The sequence below is a fragment of the Hemitrygon akajei genome, chromosome 4 (genome assembly GCF_048418815.1).
Source record: "Hemitrygon akajei chromosome 4, sHemAka1.3, whole genome shotgun sequence".
Classification (NCBI taxonomy): domain Eukaryota; kingdom Metazoa; phylum Chordata; class Chondrichthyes; order Myliobatiformes; family Dasyatidae; genus Hemitrygon; species Hemitrygon akajei.
The window spans coordinates 3,383,309-3,400,532 of record NC_133127.1 but is presented as its reverse complement, the minus strand read 5'-3'; the positions used below and the strand labels follow the sequence as shown (position 1 = coordinate 3,400,532).

The following is a 17,224-nucleotide window of genomic DNA, read 5'->3' as shown; positions in this document are numbered from 1 at the left end:
TATTTGCCAAACCAAACTCGTAACTTCTTTTAGCTTTTCTAATCTCTTTCTTAAGTTTCCTTTTACATTCTTTATATTCCTCGAGCAATTCCTTTACTCCATGCTGCCTATATCTATTGTAGACATCCCTCTTTTTTCGAACCAAGTTTCTAATATCCCTTGAAAACCATGGCGCTTCAAACCTTTAACCTTTCCTTTCAACCGAACAGGAACATAAAGATTCTGTACCCTCATAATTTCACCCTTAAATGACCTCCATTTCTCTATTACATCCTTCCCATAAAACAACTTGACCCATTCCACTCTCTCTAAATCCCTGCGCATCTCCTCAAAGTTAGCCTTTCTCCAATCAAAAATCTCAACTCTAGGTCCAGTCCTGTCCTTCTCCATAATTATATTGAAGCTAATGCTATTGTGATCACTGGACCCGAAGTGCTCCCCAACACATACATCTGTCAGCTGACCTATCGCATTCCCTAACAGGAGATCCAACACTGCCCCATCTCTAGTCGGTACTTCTATGTATTGTTGCAAAAAGCTATCCTGCACACATTTCACAAACTCTAAACCATCCAGCCCTTTTACAGAATGAGCTTCCCAATCTATGTGTGGAAAATTAAAATCTCCCACAATCACCACCTTGTGTTTACTACAAATATCTGCTATCTCCTTACACATTTGCTCTTCCAACTCACGCGCCCCATTAGGTGGCCTATAATACACTCCTATCAGTGTTACTACACCTTTCCCATTCCTCAATTCCACCCAAATAGCCTCCCTAGAGGAGCTCTGTAATCTATCCTTCCAAAGCACCGCCATAAGATTTTCTCGGACAAGCAATGCAACACCTCCTCCTCTGGCCCCTCCTACTCTATCACACCTGAAGCAACTAAATCCAGGAATAGAAGTTGGATGATGCAACAAGACAATGACCTAAAACACAAGAATAAATCAACAACAGAATGATTTAAAAAGAAAATTTGTATTTTGGAATGGCCAGGTCAGAGTCCAGACCTTAACCCAATTGCTGTGGCATGACCTGAAGAGGGCTGTTCATACAGGCATCCCAGAAACATTGATGAACTGAAACAGTTTTGTACGGAGGAACGGTCTAAAATTCCTCCTCACCATTGTGCAAGTCTGATAAGCAACTGTAGAAAACGAATGGTGGAGGTTATTGCTGCTAAAGGAGCCTCCACCAGTTATTAAATACAAGGGTTCACATACTTTTTCCAGCCTGGAATGTGAACGATTAAACAATGTGTTCAATAAAGACATGAAAAATACAATTAGAAAAACAGAAAACCCACTGCACAATACAGGCCCTTTGGCTCACAATGCTGTGCCAAACATGTACTTACTTTAGAAATTATCCATAGTCCTCTATTTTTCTAAGCTCCATGCACCTATCCAGGAGCCTCTTTAAAGATCCGACTGTATCCACCTCCACCACCACTGCCGGAAGCACATTCCACACACTCACCACTCTCTGTATAAAAAAATTTCCCCTGACATCTCTTCTGTACCTACTGCCAAGCACCTTAAAACTGTGCCCTGAAATTGTTTGCGTTAGTAATTTGGCCAGATTGGGTTTGTCTATTATTGTGACTTAGATGAAGACCACAACACATTTTATAAGTAACTAATGCAGAAACACAAGTAACTGCAAAGGGTTCACAAAATTTATCTTGCAACTGTAGATACCCTATGCCTTCCAAATTGCCTTCAGGAATTCCAGCCATTACTACTCTGCTGTCATCTCTGCCAGTGTTTCTTCCTATCAAATTTCACCAGTTCCCCTCTCATGCCTCTGTAATTCCATTTACTCAACTGCACTTCTGATGCATCTTACTTTAGCTTCTCCGTCTCAAATTACAGGGGGAATTGAATCATCACTTTCCCCTAAGGGTTCTTTTACCTTAAACTCCAATCAATTCTGATTCTTCGCACAACACCCAGTCCAGAATAGCTGATCCTCTAGTGGGCTCAACCACCGGCTGCTCTCAAAAGCCATCTTATAGGAATTCTACAAATTCCCTCTCCTGGTATCCAAAACCAACCTAATTTTCCCAATTTACCTGCTTATTGAAATCCCTCATGACTATTGAAACTTTGTTCTTTGGGCATGCATTTTGAATTGAATTGACTTTATTTTATACACAAGTAAAAATCTTTACATTGCACTTCTATCTGAATGTGCAATGTGTAAATTATAGTAATCTGTGATAAATAGTATGTGCAGTAAGATAGACAACAGAACAGTCAATGTAACATACAGTACACTCAAATTAGCGAGAGTTCAGCAGCCTGATGGCCTGGTGGAAGAAGCTGTCCCGGAGCCTGTTGGTCCTGGCTTTTATGCTGTGGTTCCGTTTCCTGGATGGTAGCAGCTGGAATAGCTACTGTACTGTTATGATCTCCTGTTGTAATTTGCAGGCCGTATCCTTACCACAGTATATAACTCCCATTAGGTAGGGTCTTTTTACCCTTACAGATGCCCAGCTCTACCCACAACGATTCAACACTTTCCTACCACATGTCACCCCTTTCTAATGATTTGACATTTTTTACCAACAAAACCACGCCAACCCTGTCAGCCTACCTGCCTGTTCTTTCGCTACAATATGATACTTGGACGTTAAGCTCCCAGCCATGATTCAGTGATGCCTACAATATCATACTTTCCAATTGTTAACTGTGCTACAAGTTCATCGACCTTATTCCACACATTGCATACACTCAAACATAACACCATTCGTCCTATATTCACCCTTTTCAATTTTGTCCACCTTTTACACTGAACCCTTTCTATGAAGCTGGGAGGTGAGAGGCCGAAGAGGTAAAGGTTGAAGAAGGAACCTGATAAGAGAGAAGAGTGGACCATGGGAGACGGGGAAGGAGGAGGTGACCCAGAGGGAGGTGAGGAGAAGAGAAAGAGGGGGAGGGGGAACGAGAATGGGGAAATGGAAAAAAAGGAAGGGTGAGGAAGGGGGAAATTTTGAGAAATCGATGTTCATGCCTTCAGGTTGGAAGCTCGCATAACTGGGAGAATAAAATAACATACCATTATATTATTTTCAGCATTTTACCCTGAAATGCTCTACCTTCCTCCTGAACATACATCCCCTGGTTAAGTTCTAGTCTACAACTCTATTCCAAGTATACTTTTAATCTTAAAACACTGAGCTCCTTATGAGATTACTGTCTGTAATTTGTTCTATCGTCATGGATCTGTACAAGAGGCAACTCTTTGGGTGCTGCTGATCAGAGTTTTGGATTATGGAGAGGTTGGGAATGGGGGTAAGAAGGAGAAGAGTACACGAGGTGCCTTTACCCAGGTCGTTGAATGGCCCCACAAGGTAAAGGAAGTAATACTCGCTCAGGTAATTCTCCGTGTAGTCCTTGGCCCACACATTCTTCATATTAGCTGCCACATTCCTTAGGCATAGGTGCTTCAGGCTCTTTGGCCTCTGCCTCCTTGGCATACTGTGGGTTCACACCTGCTCCAGGTACCTTAAAGATAAAGATAACCTTTATTTATTACAGGAACATGTACATTGAAAGAGGGTGAAATGTGTTTGACCCAGGGATGTGCAGGGGACAGCCCACAGGTGTTGTCACACATTCTGGTGCCAACTCAGCATGTCTACAAACAGCAAATCAAGCCCAGTTTCTCCAGCCCTCCCACCCGCACTTATACATAGTCCTCTGACCCCAGGAGATAGGCATCCAGCCTCCAGTGCACTCAGGCGTTATGCCATCATCTCCCCCAGCAGACTCTCGGCCCACCCTCGAGCCTTCACCTCCAGACCTCAATCAACTTTTGACCATTGCTTTCAAAGCCAGGACTCGCTGATGACAATGAATGAGAACTCCAGGCCTCAAACTTCAGACTCACCGACGATGGGACCTCGAACATTAGACCTTAAACTTCAGTCTTCCTGATTAGGGGGTCACAGCTGTTCCTACATCCTGCCCAATCACAGACTCACCGACCTGGTGAGGAGGTGGGTGACCAGCCTGTCTCATTGCAAGTCTGCATTCATATACATTGCACATTAAAATACAAAAACATTCCACGAACTGCAGCTTTGCATCAACGACCACAGTGAGAGTTTGTGCTGGAGCAGCCCGCAAGTGTCACACACTTACATAGTATGCCTATTACTTTTAACAAACTAACCCGTATGCGGAAGGAAACCAAAGCTACAGAGTCACAGGATGAATGGAGAGACCCCTTACAGAAGAGACCGTAATTGAACCCCGATCTTAAAGGTGTACCACAAGACCATAAGAGATAGGAACAGAAGTAGGCCATTCAGCCCATCGAGTCTGCTCTGCCATTCAATCATGGGCTGATCCAATTCTTCCAGTCCTCCCTGCTGAGTGAATAAACTGCAGAGCAGACTCAATGGAGAAATGGTCTAATTCTGCTTCCATATTTTATGGCTTAATCAAGAATCTATCAACTTCCACTTCAAATATATTTAATGACTTGGCCTCCACAACCATCTGTGGCAATGAATTCCACAGACTCACCACCCTCCGGCAAAAGAAATTTCTCCTCACCTCTGCTGTAAAGCCACGTTCCTCTGTTGTGAGGTCCTCGACTCCCCAGCTATAGAAAATATCCACTTTATGAACACCTTTCAATTTTTGGTAGGTTTCAATGAGATAGCCACCCCCCCACCACCATTTTTCTAAACTCCAGTGAGTACGAGCCCAGAGCTATCAAACGCTCCTCATATGTTAACCCTTTCATTCCCAGAATCTTTCTCATGAACCTCTCCAATGCCAACACGTTTACTTAGACGAGGGGCCCAAAACTGCTTACGGTACTCCAAGTGTGCCAGTGGGAGTCTTCCTCCTCCTACTGGCATTGCATGGAGTAGACATGTTTCTCGAACGGCTCCGTCCTTTTTAAATTACTGAATCCAATCTGTTATGAAAACTTACTTTTGGAGTCTTATGATGTCTCATGCTAAATCTTCTAAAAAGGAAGAGGACCCTTCTGTGACTGTGGAAGCTATTGCGGAGCTAATTCAGAAAGCTCAGAGTGAAACATCTGAACAACTTTCGGATGTGTGTTTAAAAGTTACTACAGAGCTTAAACAAATGGAGATTCTGCTGCAGACTATTCAAAAAACGTTACGGGAACATACTACTCAGATTCAACAACATGAAGATGCTTTAACGAGACTCGATACTAAGACGGATGAGTTGGAAAAGTTGGGAGATAAACAATCGAAAATTGTTGATTCTTTAAGACAAAAGGTTGTCGCCATGGAGAATAGATCAAGAAGGAATAATATACAAATTTTGGGTCTTCCTGAGTTGGTCGAAGGCAATCGACCTTCAGAATTTTTTGCAAAGCTGTTGGCTCGTTTGTTTTCTGATGTTTTGGATACCCCACCTAGAATAGACCGGGCACACCGAGCCCCAGTGTTTAAATCCTCTTCTCAACAAAAACCTCGACCTGTGATAATTGCTTTTCATGATTTCCAAACAAAGGTTTCTATAATTTGCCAAGCTCATCAGTTAGGTGTGATTAACTTTGAAGAGTACAAGATAAGGCTGCTTGAAGATTATTCGCCCGAGGTATTAAATGAACGTTTTAAGTATAAAAATGTCATGGCTGAGTTATATAACAAAGGCTATAAACCTTCACTAAATTACTCCACTCGCCTCAGGATCATTTTGAAAAATGGACCTCCTAAGTGGCTTCTTTCGATTGAGGAAGCGCACTATTTTCTTCAGGCCAAATCAAGTTCAGAAGATTAATTGCTTAATACTGTATCATATAAACTATGCTTCCTTAGCTTGACCAATTCTTTATTGTTGGAAGTTTGCAGTCTAATGGTTTAGTGCGTCTTTCTTTAGAGCAATTCTCTCTTCTATTCTCGTATACTCATATAGTTTCTGTTCTTATCGTATTTTAACATGTTTTGAATTCTTCAATTCTTCTTTAGTTCTTCTTAATAATATTTAATCCATCAACTCCAGAAGTTTAACTGCTTATTCCTGCTTCATATAACCTTGTTCCCTCAGTTTGACTGATCAATTCGTTGCACTTTTGTAGTTTGTTTCTTTCTTTGAACTATTCTTTTTCAATATATTTTCATAAATAATCCTTTTTCATCTCTTTTTTTCTGTTTAGAAAATTAATAGACTTATCTGAAGTAAGTTTTCTTCGTAATTATTTTTTGCAAGCACTGTGTTTTGAATTTTTTCAGTTCGTTTGAAGGTTAATTGGTCTCTGTTAGATTTCATTTTGTACTAATTGTCTGTAGTGAGATGCTGAAGATGTTCTATAGGTCAGTTGTGGAGAGCGCCCTCTTCTTTGTGTTGGGGAGGAAGCATTAAGAAGAGGGACGCCTCACGTCTTAATAAGCTGGTAAGGAAGGCGGGCTCTGTCGTGGGCAAAGTACTCGAGAGTTTAACATCGGTAGCTGAGCGAAGGGCGCTGAGTAGGCTACGGTCAATTATGGATAACTCTGAACATCCTCTACATAGCACCATCCAGAGACAGAGAAGCAGTTTCAGCGACAGGTTACTATCGATGCAATGCTCCTCAGACAGGATGAAGAGGTCAATACTCCCCAATGCCATTAGGCTTTACAATTCTACCGCCAGGACTTAAGAACTTTTTAAAAGCTATTATTAATGCTTTTTGAGATAGTGATTTAGATGCATATCATATTTTTTACTGAGTTAAGTATTGTATGTAATTAGTTTTGCTACAACAAGTGTATGGGACATTGGAAAAAAAGTTGAATTTCCCCATGGGGATGAATAAAGTATCTATCTATCTATCTATCTTCTCTTGGAGCTCTGCTAGTAGGATGTTGGGGGTGGGATTTATCAGTAGATTATCTTTCACCTTCTCTTGGGTGATTTTTTCTTTGGGAGGAGGTGGGCGGGAGTGGGCTGTTTTCTTTCTTTTTCCTTTTCATCAGTTGTTTGGTTATCCCTACCTCATCTATTGCTTGGTTAAGTATTTTGAATTTTAAGGTTTGGATTTTTGGTATATTCCAGGTTTAACCTCTGTTTTAAACATATTTAAATGGTACGCAATATTTATTTTCTTAGTTTAAATGTGAAAGGTTTAAACCACTCTGTGAAACGCAATAAGATTTTTACCTATATTAAGAAACTGAATACCTCAATTTTTTTTTACAAGGAACACGTTTGCAGATCTGACTGTGGACGTTTGTTCAAGCGTTGGAATGGTCTAGCTTTTCATTCTTCCTTTCAAGCCAAGGCCAGAGGTACTTCGATTTTGATTGACAATTCAGTTGCCTTTATTCAACATGACCCCATGTGGTTCGTTATGGTCTCAGGGAAATTAGATAACAAACTAATGGTTTTTGCTCATCTCTATGCTCCGAATATAGATGACCTCAGCTTTTTTGAACCTTATTCTCAAAAAGAATAAAGATCCAACTGATTGCTCTTCCTACAGACCTATTTCTTTAGTTAATGTTGGTGCTAAAATTTTATCTAAACTTTTGGCTCATAGGATGGAAAACATTCTGCCTGTATTATCTCGGATGACCAGTCCGGATTTATTAAAAATTGTTATTCTCATTTTATCAGTTATCGTTTACTGAATGTTATTTATTCTTCCTCTAAAGAAACTTCGGAATGCATGATCTCTTTAGACGCTGAGAAAGCCTTTGATCAGGTTGAATGGAATTACTTATTTAAAATATTAGAAAAATTTAACTTTGGGTCCAATTTCATTACTTTATTTATCTCCCACTGCACAGGTTCTTACTAACTCTCAGAGGTCTAAACCATTTAGTCTCCAACGTGGAACCAGACAAGGATGTCCTTTGAGTCCTTTGCTTTTTGATTTGGCTTTACAGCCTTTAGCCATTGCGTTTTGTGAACTTGTTGACATCTCAGGTATTTTAAGGACGGGTATCACTCATAAGTTGTCGCTTTATGCTGGTGACCTTTTGCTCTACATCTCTAATGTGGAGTCCTCTCTACCCTCAGTACTTTCTTTACTTTCTGAATTCAGTCAGTTCTCAGGATATAAACTTAATCTTCATAAGAGTGAACTTTTTCCTTTGAATAATTTGGTATCAGTCAACTCTGACCTTCCTTTTCAAATTGTAAGAAATCAATTTACTTATTTGGGTATAACAATTACTAGGAATTATAAATTTCTTTTTAAAGAAAACTTTATCACTCTTTTGGAATATGTTAAGAAGGTACTATCACACTGGTCTCCCCTTTCTTTATCACTGATTGGACATATCAATTCTATTAAAATGAATATTTTGCCTAAATTTTTATATTTATTTCAACCCCTACCTGTTTTTATTCCTAAATCCTTTTTTGACTCTTCAGACTCGATTATATCTTCTTTTTTATGGAAGAATAAAACTCCCTGATTAAACAAAGTTCATCTTCAGAAAACAAAAAAAAATGGGGGATGTAAAACCCAATTTTAGGTTTTAATACTGGGCAGTCAACATACACTAGCTTAGGTTTTGGTTATATTATATTAATAGTGATGACTGTCCAGTTTGGGTTTCTTCAGAAGTTACCTCTGTTAATAAATTTTCTATTATTTCTCGTTTTGGTCCTTCAATTCCTCTATTCTTAAGTAATTTAACTGATAATTATGTAGTTAAACATCCTTTGAGGATTTGGTTACAATTTAGAGAATCCTTTGGGATATTTGGTTTTTCACTTTCTAGTCCCATTTTTTCTAATTATTTTTTTAAACCTTGACTTGACTAATACAGTTTTTAAAGAGTGGAATAGACTAGGTATTGAATGTTTTCAGGATCTGTTAGAGATAGTCTCAACTTCATACATTTCCTAAATGTCCAGATCAGAATCAGAATCAGGCTTTAATCGCCAAGTACCTATGCACATACAAGGAATTTACTTCCGGCAGATGTTGTCTCTCTGCTCATAACAATAATGATAAATATAAATGAAAATATAGATTATACATACAGGTAGTGCAATCCAAGTAATAGTTAGCCGACAGTTAACCGGCAGTTAACTGTCCAGCAAAGTGACCGCAGTAGGGAAAAAACTTCTCCAGTGCCTATTAGTCTTAGTCTGGAGGGATCTGAAGCGCCTACCAGATGGAAGCAGATCAAACAGTCCGTGCGCAGGATGGGAGGAGTCCTTTATGATGTTCCCCGCCCTCTTCTTCAACCTGGAAGAGTACAGGTCCACAATAGAGGGCAGGGAGGCTCCAATAATAATTTAATTAATAAGAATTAAGATAAGAATTTAATTGATACAATTTTTACTCTGAAACCTTTTCACAATGGATCTATTTCTACTATTTATAGTATGTTGTTGGCAAAATTATGTTGTTAGACAAAATTTAAAATCTCTGGGAACAAGACCTACAGATTTCAATTGATGAGGATACTTGGAATGAAATGTTTAAACTTGTTCACACCTCTTCGTTATGTACACGTAACTCTCGTTTACAATTTAAAGTGGTTCATAGAGCCTATGTGACTAAAGATAATACAGATAATAAATCTCTCGTTTTTACTCAGATTTTTCTCCATACTGTAATAGGTGTAATGTCGAAGAGGCCTCTCTAATTCATATGTTTTGGTCCTGTCCGCGGCTTTATAAATTTTGGAACGAAGTATTTCAAACTTTCTTGGAGCTTTTTAAAGTGAACTTTAAACCCAACCCTTTGACTGTCTTGTTTGGCATTGTTGGAGGAAATGATTTTACTCTTAAGCCGAATGATTTGCATATCTTGGCTTTTATTTCTCTTTTAGCCAGAAGAGTTTTGTTGCTTAAATGGAAAGATGCTGCTCCGCCTACTCATGCCCATTGGTTGATTGATGTTATGTCATGTTTAAATCTAGAGAAGATTAGGTGTTCTATTTCTGTATCTGGACAAGATTTTTTCACATTATGGGGACCTTTTTGGAATTACTTTCACAATCTTCCACTTGTTCAGCAATGACAATAGCTACTACATGTTTGAATTTACGACTACATATCCAAGATTTTTTTCTTTTCTTTTAACCAAATGGCTGTTCTTTTTTCTCTTTTTTTGTTATAGGGTCTTGATTTTGCTCTAGATTAGAATAAAATATACCTTTTCAATATTATGGTTAACTTACTATACATAGATATGGGGCACTTCAACCTTGTTTCTATTTTCATAATATCATAATGTATTTTGTATTCGTCTATATTAACTTCCCTAATATTGATTGGCACTTGATTAGTTCCAAGGGTTTGGATGGGGCAGAGTTTGTTAAGTGTGTCCAGGATGGATTCCTGTCACAGTATGTTGACAGGCCGACTAGGGGGAATGCCATACTAGATCTAGTATTAGGTAACAAACCGGGTCAGGTCGCTGAGCTCTCAGTGGGTGAGCATCTGGGGGACAGTGATCACCGCTCCCTGACCTTTAGCATTATCATGGAAAAGGATAGAATCAGAGAGGACAGGAAAATGTTTAATTGGGGAAGGGCAAATTATGAGGCTATAAGGCTAGGACTTGTGGGTGTGAATTGGGATGATGTTTTTGCAAGGAAATATTCTATGGACATGTGGTCGATGTTTAAGGATCTCTTGCAGGATGTTAGGGATAAATTTGTCCTGGTGAGGAAGATAAAGAATGGTAGGGTGAAGGAACCATGGGTGACAAGTGAGGTGGAAAATCTAGTCAGGTGGAAGAAGGCAGCATACATGAGGTTTAGGAAGCAAGGATCAGATGGGTCTATTGAGGAATATAGGGTAGCAAGAAAGGAGCTTAAGAAGGGGCTGAGAAGAGCAAGAAGGGGGCATGAGAAGGCCTTGGCGAGTAGGGTAAAGGAAAACCCCAAGGCATTCTTCAATTATGTGAAGAACAAAAGGATGACAGGAGTGAAGGTAGGACCGATTAGAGATAAAAGTGGGAAGATGTGCCTGGAGGTTGTGGAAGTGAGCGAGGTCCTCAATGAATACTTCTCTTCGGTACTCACCACTGAGAGGGAACTTGATGACGGTGAGGACAATATGAGTGAGGTTGATGTTCTGGAGCATGTTGATATTAAGGGAGAGGAGGTGTTGGAGTTGTTAAAATACATTAGGACGGATAAGTCCCCGGGGCCTGATGGAATATTCCCCAGGCTGCTCCACGAGGCAAGGGAAGAGATTGCTGAACCTCTGGCTAGGATCTTTATGTCCTCGTTGTCCACGGGAATGGTACCGGAGGATTGGAGGGAGGCGAATGTTGTCCCCTTGTTCAAAAAAGGTAGTAGGGATAGTCCAGGTAATTATAGACCAGTGAGCCTTAAGTCTGTGGTGGGAAAGCTGTTGGAAAAGATTCTTAGAGATAGGATCTATGGGCATTTAGAGAATCATGGTCTGATCAGGGACAGTCAGCATGGCTTTGTGAAGGGCAGATCGTGCCTAACAAGCCTGATAGAGTTCTTTGAGGAGCTGACCAGGCATATAGATGAGGGTAGTGCAGTGGATGTGATCTACATGGATCTTAGTAAGGCATTTGACAAGGTTCCACACGGTAGGCTTATTCAGAAAGTCAGAAGGCATGGGATCCAGGGAAGTTTGGCCAGGTGGATTCAGAATTGGCTTGCATGCAGAAGGCAGAGGGTCGTGGTGGAGGGAGTACATTCAGATTGGAGGGTTGTGACTAGCGGTGTCCCACAAGGATCTGTTCTGGGACCTCTACTTCTTGTGATTTTTATCAATGACCTGGATGTGGGGGTAGAGGGGTGAGTTGGCAAGTTTGCAGACGACACTGTGGTGAACTACATATACCTGTCTGGACATGCTCCCCCCACTGCTGACTGCTCCTGTGGCTCCTCCCACAGACCCCGGTATAAAGGCGATTGGGGCCTGAGCCCTGCCTCTCAGTCTCCAGGATGTAGTATGGTGGTCAATTGCTGCTTGTTCTTTCTTCCAGTCAATAAAAACCAATATCTCGCCTCACGTCTCATAGAGTTATTGATGGTGCATCAGGCACAAAGGTTGGTGGTGTTGTAGATAGTGTAGAGGATTGTCAAAGATTGCAGAGAGACATTGATAGGATGCAGAAGTGGGCTGAGAAGTGGCAGATGAAGTTCAACCCAGAGAAGTGAGAGGTGGTACACTTTGGAAGGACAAACTCCAAGGCAGAGTATAAAGTAAATGGCAGGATACTTGGTAGTGTGGAGGAGCAGAGGGATCTGGGGGTACATGTCCACACATCCCTGAAAGTTGCCTCACAGGTAGATAGGGTAGTTAAGAAAGCTTATGGGGTGTTAGCTTTCATAAGTTGAGGGATAGAGTTTAAGAGACGCAATGTAATGATGCAGTTCTATAAAACTCTAGTTAGGCCACACTTGGAGTACTGTGTCCAGTTCTGGTCACCTCACTATAGGAAGGATGTGGAAGCATTGGAAAGGGTACAGAAGAGATTTACCAGGATGCTGCCTGGTTTAGAGAGTATGGATTATGATCAGAGATTAAGGGAGCTAGGGCTTTACTCTTTGGAGAGAAGGAGGATGAGAGGAGACATGATAGAGTTATACAAGATATTAAGAGGAATAGACAGAGTGGAAAGCCAGCGCCTCTTCCCCAGGGCACCACTGCTCAGTACAAGAGGACATGGCTTTAAGGTAAGGGGAGGGAAGTTCAAGGGGGATATTAGAGGAAGGTTTTTGGTGCGTGGAATGCACTGCCTGAGTCCGTGGTGGAGGCAGATACACTAGTGAAGTTTAAGAGACTACTAGACAGGTATATGGAGGAATTTAAGGTGGGGGGGGGTTATGTGGGAGGCAGGGTTTGAGGGATGGCACAACATTGTGGGCTGAAGGGCCTGCACTGTGCTGTACTATCCTATGTTCTATGCAAGTAATTAATGAAAATATTGAAAAAGAAAGTACTCCAAGTGTGGACAGCCAGAGGCTTTTCCCCAGGGCTGAAATAGCTAACACGAGGGGGATAGTTTTAAGGTGTTTGGAAGTAGGTACAAGGGTGGTGTCAGAGGTAAGTTTTTCACACAGAGAGTGGTGGGTGTGTGGAATGTACTGCCAGCGACAGTGATAGAGGCAAATACAATAGGGTCTTTTAAGTGACTCTTACCTAGATACATGGAGCTTAGAAAAATAGAGGGCTATACGATGCGGAAATTCTAGGCAGTTCCTAGAGTAGGCTACACGGTCGGCCGAAGAGCCTGAAATGTGATGTAGATTTGTGTTCCTAATATCAATGCCTCAGTAATACAGCTGTGATTTTTTTATTCTAATGAATCTAACAGTACGTTATATTTCTTCACGTTTCATGTAAATGCCCTCAGGAAAATGAATCTCAAGGAAGTATATAGTAATTATGTAAGTACTTTATAATACATTCACTTTGATCATTTTAACTTTGGTGGCCAGAATCGGGTACCAGGAGTGGTGTATGGGGCGGAGGTCGGTAAACCTGTGGAGTCCACCAGGGGCCAGGCCAGGCCAGGCCGGGTCGGGTCAGGTCAGGGGTCCCCTCCCCTCCCCTCCCCTCCCCTCCCCTCCCCCAACACACACACACACAGAGCTCCCCGAGAAATGAACCCAGCCCCCCCAAGTACCTCACCTGCCTCACCTGCCTCACCGAAGCCGCTTCCGGGCTGGGTCCCGCCTCCCGCCTCCATTGGCTGCAATCCCTGTTGTCAATTCCCTACGCCTCTTCCGGTTGGTTAAACGCCGGCTATGATTGCAGCGCTTTGCACATTCCCCCGCCTTCTCAGTTGTACTGTGCTCCGATTGGCTGTTCTATCAGCACCCGCCCGAGTTGCGGTCCAATCAGGTGGTCGGCCTGGCGGTGCGAGGTACCCCAAATTGTGGAAACGTAATTGCTACTTTCCGTTTAAATGTTTAAAATAAGGGTGAACTTTAAGTTCAAAGTAAATTTATTATCATTGTACGAATTCCCTGAGATTCATTTTCTTGCACGCATTCACTATAAAACATAGAAATGCAAACGTCATCAATGAAAAACTACACAAAGATTGACAACCAATGTGCAATTAATTAATACTGAGAACTAGCGGATGAGACCTTGAACGTGAGTCCAGACTGTGGAATCAGTTATGACTTGAGGCGCTGGTTATCCACGCTGTTCTCGATATTTATTATTATATTTTTCTCGGGCGAAGCTCTAAATCCTAGCCAAACACACTCGTTCCTCAACTGCTAGGGACTTTCCGACTCTACTAGTGGTGTTTGGTATTGTGGCTTTCTGGAGAAAAGGGAATTACTACACTCACTTGCCAATCCATTGAGATGTTCCCACAACCAATGATCTCATTTTAAGGACTCTATCTTATTATTTCATGTTCTCATTATTTATCGCCTAATAGTTTAATGCTATTGTCCAGTAACTTCGGGATGATACCAGCTATAGATATTACTTATTTACACTGTGTGTAGAGCAGTGTCCTTAGCTCCCACTCAATGCCAGGCAGACCAGGGAACCTTCAGGAGAGGGAAACCAGAGGTCCACGAGCCAGTAATCATCCGAGGTGGAGAGGGTCAGTAATTTTAAATTGCTGGGTGTTCCTATTGCAGAGGACATGCCCTGGGCTCAGCATGTAAACGTAATTGTAAAGGAAGCCTAGCTGCACCTCTTTTTCTTTCAGCAAGGAGATAATGCTGAGCCTTTGTAAGACACTAGTCTGGTGCATCTTAGAGAATTGTCAACCGTTTTGGGCCCCATATCTCGGAAAGGATGTGTTGTCATTGGAGAGAGTGCAGAGGAGGCTCACGAGGGTGATTTCGGAAATGAAGGGGTTAACATATAAGGAGCGTTTGGCAGCTTTGAGCTCCTACTCACTGGAATTTAGAAGAATGCATGGGGATCTCATTGAAACCTACAGAATGTTGGAAGAACTAGATAGGGTGGATGTGGAGAAGGTGTGTCCTGTGGTGGGGGTATCAAGGACTAAAGGGCACAGTCTCAAAATTGAGGGGCAACCCTTTAGAACAGAGGCAAGGATTAATTTTTTCAGCTACAGAGTTGTGAATCTGTGGAATGCTCTGCCACAGACTGCGGTGGAGGCCAAGTCCATGGGTATATTTAAGGTGGAATTTGATTGTTTCCTGATCGGTCAGGGCATCAAAAGATATGGTGAGAAAGCAGGTGGATGGGGTTGACTGGGATCTGGGATCAGCCATGATGGGAGCAGACTCGATGGGCTGAATGGCCTAATTCTGCTCCTATGTCTTATGGTCTTGTGATATTATGGTGGAAGATGCATTAGTGACAGGGACATCGAAGAGCAGACAAATTCTTGGGAGACAGGTTGTTGTGGTGGGAGATTTTAGTTACCCAAATATTGACTGGAATTTCCCTAGAGTGAGGGGTTTAGTTGGGGTGGAGTTTGTTAGGTGTGTTCAGGAAGATTCCTTGATACAATACATAGATTAGCCTACAAGAGGAGAGGCTGTACTTGATCTGGTATTGGGAAATGAACCTGGTCAGGTGTCAGGGCTCTCAGTGAGAGAGCATTTTGGAGAGAGTGATCACAATTCTATCTCCTTTACCACAGCATTGGAGAGGGGTGGGAACAGAAAAAGTAAGGGAAATATTTAGTTGGTTGTCGTGTTCCTGTTGGATTATGGCCAACACATTAGTACTGTACTTCAGAAGCGGTCAGTCTAGTGGTCTGGTTTACCTGATTTAGCAGCGTGTACAATACTGTGGGTACACCTCAGGCCACTTTAATCCTGTGCAAGTGTGCAAAAATTAAAAGTACTTAAAAGTATCCCGTTCACATCTTCAACCAATCCAGGTGGCTGGGGTTGAAGTTGCCAATGCCTGGCAATGCGCTTTAGTGTTTTAATCTGTGAAGTTAGTTCCCCCGTCACTACTCATGTTAGTGGGGACTCTGAACCTTGGGATTGTCTCTCTCATGGGACACTTTACTATGGTGGGAGCTCATCCTTCTTTGCAGCAAACGCAAGGATCCATTTGGAAAACATTTTCACAATCACCAACGTGAGCTTGTATCCATTTTGTACAGGCACGTACACCTAGAAGCAGAGAAAACCTACAGCACAATACAGGCCTTTCTCTATTTTTCTAAGCTGGACGTACCTATCTAAGAGTCTCTTAAAAGACCCTATTGTATCTGCCTCCACCACCGTGTTGATTGTCAGCGAGGAGAATGTGTTATCACCAATCCGCACAGATTGTGGTCTTCCAGTTAGGAAGTCGAGGATCCATTTGCAGAGGGAGGTACAGAGGCCCAGGTTCTGCAATTTCTCAATCAGGATTTTGGGTATAATGGTATTAAATGCTGAGCTATAGTGGATGAACAGCATCCTGACATAGGTGCTTATGTTGTCCAGGTGGTCAAATGCAGTGTGAAAAGCCATGGAGACTGTATCTGCCGTTGACCTATTGTGGCGATAGGCAAATTGCAATGGGTCCAGGTCCCTGCTGAGGCAGGAGTTCAGTCTAGTCATGACCAACCTCTCAAAGCATTTCATCACTGTCGATGTGAGTGCTCCCGGGCGAATTTTGCAGCTGTTATTGATGTACCACCACCTCATACTGAACCAAAATGCCTTCTGTTTTGGGAAGGGTCAATTCTTGTAATCATTTTATTCCTGAATATCGAATGATGAAGGCTCCTGTTAGCCTCATCACTTTGCAGACCTGCCGAAATACAATAGACTCAGGAAATTAACACAACCTTTAATGCTCTTAAAACTGGTTTATCAACTGCCTCTGCTTTGGGCATTGCTGACTATTGCCCCTTTCCAATAAGTTGTCAATGAACGCCAAGGGTTTGCTAGTGGTATTTTACCACAATGGTAGGGCAGCCTCAGACGACCCATTGCATGTCATTCTGTATAAATACCGCCAGAATTAAGGGGCATGTCTGTTTGTCTAAGGTCTGAGGTTCTGCTGGGATCCTGGCCTATTGGACCACCCTCGGAGAGTTTGGGTCCCATGTAATTTTGTGTTAGGCGAACTGGTTATGAGATCGTGTTGCTCTCCAAACCCAATCTTTCCTTCCAGCGGGCCGATAAGCAAGCCTCAATGTCTCAGTCCTCTGTCCCAGCAGCATCAGTATTCACTCAGCCTTCTGGCCGATGACATCTGTGAAGCGCAAACAAGGGTTGGTGCAATGGAACACACTCGAGGATTTCTCATGGTTTCACACACACAGAGGTCTGGCTTCTGGATTCAGCCGGGTGGACTGGCTGAGTGCCCTCGCTAAGCGGGCGCATCGGCAAGCTCA

At 42.1% G+C, this 17,224-nt stretch overlaps 1 protein-coding gene across 9 annotated transcripts in view; it reads right to left on the bottom strand.

The window, feature by feature from the left end:
* Positions 1-13,629, bottom strand: part of LOC140726068 (uncharacterized) — a 31,658-nt gene extending 18,029 nt beyond the window's left edge. For 7 of the 9 annotated variants that reach the window (XR_012098561.1, XR_012098562.1, XR_012098560.1 and 4 more), the window contains exons 1-2: positions 13,570-13,629; positions 3,335-3,513 (exon numbers count right to left, since the gene is read on the bottom strand). Coding sequence is in view for 3 of the 9 variants with exons in the window: in XM_073041996.1 (XP_072898097.1) it covers positions 3,335-3,485 (151 nt within the window). In the remaining 6 variants the exon portion in view is untranslated. Of the gene's footprint in view, positions 1-3,334; positions 3,514-9,107; positions 9,188-13,569 lie in introns of those variants that run through there. The other 2 variants (XM_073041997.1, XM_073041998.1) reach the window with 2 other exon arrangements.
* Positions 13,630-17,224: the final 3,595 nt, after the last annotated feature.